The 5,000-nt window shown below is 42.3% G+C and overlaps 1 protein-coding gene across 1 annotated transcript; it reads left to right on the top strand.

Annotated features, from left to right (window-relative positions):
* The first annotated feature begins 1,753 nt into the window (after nucleotides 1-1,753).
* Nucleotides 1,754-4,413, top strand: avpr1aa (arginine vasopressin receptor 1Aa). Its single transcript, XM_027140893.2, has 2 exons — nucleotides 1,754-2,950; nucleotides 3,219-4,413. The coding sequence occupies exons 1-2, from the start codon at nucleotides 1,984-1,986 to the stop codon at nucleotides 3,491-3,493; spliced, it is 1,242 nt and encodes a 413-aa protein (XP_026996694.1). The 5' UTR covers nucleotides 1,754-1,983; the 3' UTR covers nucleotides 3,494-4,413.
* Nucleotides 4,414-5,000: the final 587 nt, after the last annotated feature.

Raw genomic sequence — 5,000 nt, 5'->3', positions numbered from 1 at the left:
CTCTAGGATTAATATGCAATACTGTCTCATACTAAAGGATTAAAGGATGCTTCAAGAACATATTATTTACTGTAAGGTTAGGGTTATGGTAAGGTCATTTCATACTTTAGATCAAATCTGCTGGGCCCAACTGGTGCAACCTGGACGTCCTGACTGGAAGACATCTGTCAGTCCGGATCGGGAAAAGCACCACCGCACTGAGCACTGGGGCATCTCATGGCTGTGTGTTCAGTCCACTGCTGTTCACGCTGCTGACCCTCGGATGTGTATCAATGCACGGCTCGAACCACATCATCGAGTTTGCAGATGACATGACCTTTGTTAGTTTCATTAGCAAGAACAAGAACACAGCCTGGTGTAGAACAAACTACCTGTCTCTGAACGTTGACAAAACTAAAGAGATAGTTGTTGACAGGAAATCACAGAGCGACCGATCTTCGCTTAACATTGATGGCTCCTCCGTGGAGATTGTCGAGAGCCTTGGTGTTCATCTGGTGAAGAACTTTACCTTGTCACTCAACACCAGCTCCATCAGTAAAAAAGCCCAGCAGGGACTCTACTTCTTACGAAGGATTAGGAAAGCCCATCTCCCTCCTTCTATCCTGACCATGTTCTACAGAGGGACCATCTAGAGCATCCTGGGAAGCTGCATCACTGTCTGGTTTGGAAATTGCACCGCTTAGGGTCACAAGAACCTGAGGCGTATAGTGAGGACAGCCGAGAAGATTCTCTTTTCCCTCTATCGCGGACCCTCCTGTTGTCTGGTAAAAGGTACTAAAGCATTTCCTTTCCTCAAGCCAACAGACTCCTCAACAGCCAGAACTGAACTCACACACACACACACACACACACACACACACACACACACACACACACACACACACACAAACACACACACACACACACACACACACACACACAAACACGCAAACACACACACACACAAACACACACACACACACACACACACACACACACACACACACACACACACACACATACACACACACACACATTCAATATACATCTATGCACATCCACTTAATGCTGTTTTTGCACATCACAATTCAATGCTGCCACCAACTGCTGCTATTGTAAATGTACATATATTTTTAAAAATCCTATTGTTCACAAATCCTCCATTTGCATTTTGTGTATTTGTCCTGTAGTGTTTTGTATTGTCTTTTGTCTCACACTGTTTGCACACGCTGCATATTATGTGGCTATAGGACAACTTAGTAAAGTCCTTATCTCTGTGTTTTTTTATGTAGCATCGTAGACCCGGAGAAACGCTGTTTCATTTCAATATGCACTATGTGGTTGAAATGACAATAAAATGACAATAAATGTGTCTTGACTTTAAAAAAAAAGGTCTACTTTCAGCAGGTAAGTCGTTGGTGATGATGTCATAGTAAAGAAAAAGAAAAAGAAAAAGAAAAGAAAGCCAAACAGAAACATTTTCACTCTGATGTCCAGGGTTTTATGAAGAAATAAACAAACATAGTTTCTAATATTGATCCTGATTTTTTTCCCCTTAATGTTTAGTCTGATATATATTGATATATGAGACTGATATATATTGATATATGAGACTGATATATATTGATATATGAGACTGATATATATTGATATATGAGACTGATATATATTGATATATGAGACTGATTATATATTGATATATGAGACTGATATATATTGATATATGAGACTGATATATATTCTATGTTGCATGCAAAATGTGCGTTTGTTTGTCAAGCGAACTTTGTTGCATCTAAAGACATTTGTTGGAAGTTTCCTCGCCTGCGGACTGCACGACTGACTGCAGATCTGAACCAGTCGGTGTTTTCACGGTGTCTGAAATGTGACTGCGGCTCTGATCTAAATTACTCCATAGAAGAAGACGAAATCCAGAGGAGGAGAGAAACAGGAGGAGTTCGCGTGTGCGCTTCGCTGTGACAGACGCGCGCTTGTGAATGCGTCTGGATGCGAAAAGCGCGCGCAACAGGAGCGACTCCAACCTGCGCGTTTCTCCATCTCAGACCTGATGCTATACGCCATCTGTTCGCTTTACCTGGCACTCACAATACCTGCTTTCTCCATGCTTCAGCAATGAATTTTTCAACCAACGAAAGCGACCCTTTTGGTCGGAACGAGGAGGTGGCCAAGCTAGAGATCACGGTGCTGAGCGTCACCTTCGCCGTGGCCGTTGCGGGAAACCTCAGCGTCCTGGCAGCGATATGCAAGACGAAAAAGAAGCCGTCGCGCATGCACCTCTTTATCAAGCACCTGAGCCTGGCAGACCTGGTAGTGGCCTTTTTTCAAGTGTTACCGCAGCTGTGCTGGGAGATCACATTCCGCTTCTACGGTCCAGACTTTCTGTGCCGGATCGTGAAGCACCTCCAGGTCATGGGTATGTTTGCATCCACTTACATGATGGTGATGATGACGGTGGACCGCTACATTGCTATATGCCACCCATTGAAGACCCTGCAGGTGCCCACACGCCGGTCCTACGTCATGATCGCCAGCACGTGGTTGGGCAGCCTTGCGCTCAGCACACCACAGTACTTTATCTTCTCCCTCAGCGAGATCCGTAATGGCTCAGACGTCTACGACTGTTGGGGCCACTTCATCGAGCCTTGGGGCATCCGCGCCTACATCACCTGGATCACTGTGGGCATCTTTCTCGTGCCCGTCGTTGTGCTGATCATATGTTACAGCTTCATATGCCTCAGCATCTGGAGGAACATCAGGTGCAAGACCAGAAACAGGGCATGCAAACACGGGCTAACAGGGAACAGCTCTGTGAGCAGTGTGACCACCATATCTAGAGCCAAACTTAGGAGCGTCAAAATGACATTCGTCATCGTTCTGGCGTATATAATCTGCTGGGCGCCGTTTTTCACCGTGCAGATGTGGTCTGTTTGGGATAAAAACTTCCTCTGGGACGGTATGTAACCTTTTTTAACTAGTTTCTAACCAGTAAATCTGTCTGTAAGTGTAGCCCATTTATTTCTTTCATTTAATTAGCTGCATACAAACTAAAGATCAACCATCCTATGTTCGTAATGTGATATTTTTTAAACCGTGCACCTTAGAAGTGATTACATATACATTATGTGTCCGTGTATATATCCGGTAATGTCGACTTGCTCTTTATATCTTGTGGTAAAAAAATAAAAGTCTAAAATTCTTTTATAATGTTGTTACGCTACCAGATTCGGAGAACACGGCCGTGACGCTCTCAGCCTTGCTGGCGAGCTTGAACAGTTGCTGTAACCCCTGGATCTATATGATCTTCAGTGGGCATCTCCTTCAGGATTTCACACACTGCTTCCTTTGCCGTCAGAAAACGCAAAGAAATGACAAGAAAGATGATTCAGACAGCAGCATAAGGAAGACCACTCTACTCACCAGGATCCCCAATCGGAGTTCCATATGTGGTTTAAATGATCTTGAGCATCCCTCGAAATCTACTCAGCTGGAGACGTGATGCTCTTTCGAGTCACGTGTTTTCAAAATCCTGATGGGAACTGGGTGATCATTTGTGTCAAGGCTATGCAGTAAATCGCAAGAATAGAGAAAGCACGAAAGTTATAATCATCGAGAACAAGATATTTCTGTGCCCATCAAATAAGCTGGTTCAAAATGAATTGTGGCTCCAGTGATCTTCAAGCCAATACACACTATAACTGTGAAATACAAAAATGAAATGAATTGCGTTTGAAATACAAGTTGTAATGTAAAAATCTGCAGGAGTGGAAAACAGAAAAAAAGGTGTTATTGACTGTGATGAAGTGCTCCGTGTTCCTCCGTGTTCCTCCGTGTTCCTCCGTGTTCCTCCGTGTTCCTCCGTGTTCCTCCGTGTTCCTCGTCTTCTGAGAACGTTTCAGTTGAAAGCGTGATACGTGTCGTTTCATTTGTCCTCTGCCACTACGAACCCTATTCCTTCCACACAAATAACACCACATTTCAGTCTGTACAAATGTACAGCAATTTTACTGCATTATTTATCGATCTAATGAACATAACAACTGCAGTCAACAATCACATGGGTGCTATTATGAGAAGCTGTTAATGCCAGTTTGTATAGAGAACAGAATTGTGTTGATAATTGGGGTTGTGTTAGCAATCTCTTTTCTTAGAGATGATAGTTAGATGATTTTATCAGTTTAACTGTGACTTTAAAATTTTATTCATCTTGTCGTTTGTCTGTCGAAGCTGAAGTAGATGTACAACTGGATTAAATTACTAAATAGCAGCTAACGCAATGTTTTTGTAGCCCGTATCACATTTTCTACATTTGTATGAACTGTTTTTTTTTTTTATAAAAGTGTAACATATATAGACATCATGAAGAAGCATATAAAATGAGTAATGTTGGTTGAGGTGATGTTCTTGCAGGTTCTGTTGCCTAAGTGCTATCTAAGGCGTCTTGCTGTGTGCTGATGATTTTGTCACAACCTTCTCACAGTTCCTTACTGTTCTAGAATGTGCAATTTTGTACCAATAGCAGGCTTCAGGGCTTGAACACTTACACTTAGTATTGTCTAAAATGTGTACAGTAGTTTCATATTCTGCTTGTAAACTTGGAATGGAAGATCCAAATAAATTACAGTACATTTGCAGCATTTGGCAGACACCGTTATCCAGAGCGACTTATACTTTAATTTCATTTTATACAACTGAGTAACCCTAACCCAGCAGTGCACAAAGCCCAGCAGCTTGGTAGAGCTGGGAATCGAACACACAACCTTCCAATAACTAGTCAAACACCTGAACCATAAGCTACCACGTTCCCAGTAACGACTTCAGAGAAAAGATATCATGGTTTTATGTTTTTATTAAAAAATAATGAAACCAGGACAAACCCGACCACACTTCATACGTTTTAAGGGTTAAAGCAGTGTTTTCTTTTTGCTCAATGTTTTCTCTTTAATCCAGAGCTTGTTTTTTTGTTTTTAAGGTCATTTTCTTTCCATTCCTCAAATAGCTCACAG

The sequence above is a fragment of the Tachysurus fulvidraco genome, chromosome 10 (genome assembly GCF_022655615.1).
Source record: "Tachysurus fulvidraco isolate hzauxx_2018 chromosome 10, HZAU_PFXX_2.0, whole genome shotgun sequence".
Lineage (NCBI taxonomy): Eukaryota > Metazoa > Chordata > Actinopteri > Siluriformes > Bagridae > Tachysurus > Tachysurus fulvidraco.
Note: the sequence above shows the minus strand (reverse complement) of the source record. Positions and strands in the feature narration are given on the sequence as shown.

Bases quoted from the DNA above. Each gene is read 5' to 3' on its own strand.
- avpr1aa (XM_027140893.2), top strand. From the start codon at position 1,984: ATGCGAAAAGCGCGCGCAACAGGAGCGACTCCAACCTGCGCGTTTCTC. The intron at 2,951-3,218 runs GTATGTAACCTT...TTACGCTACCAG, and splicing joins TAAAAACTTCCTCTGGGACG to ATTCGGAGAACACGGCCGTG.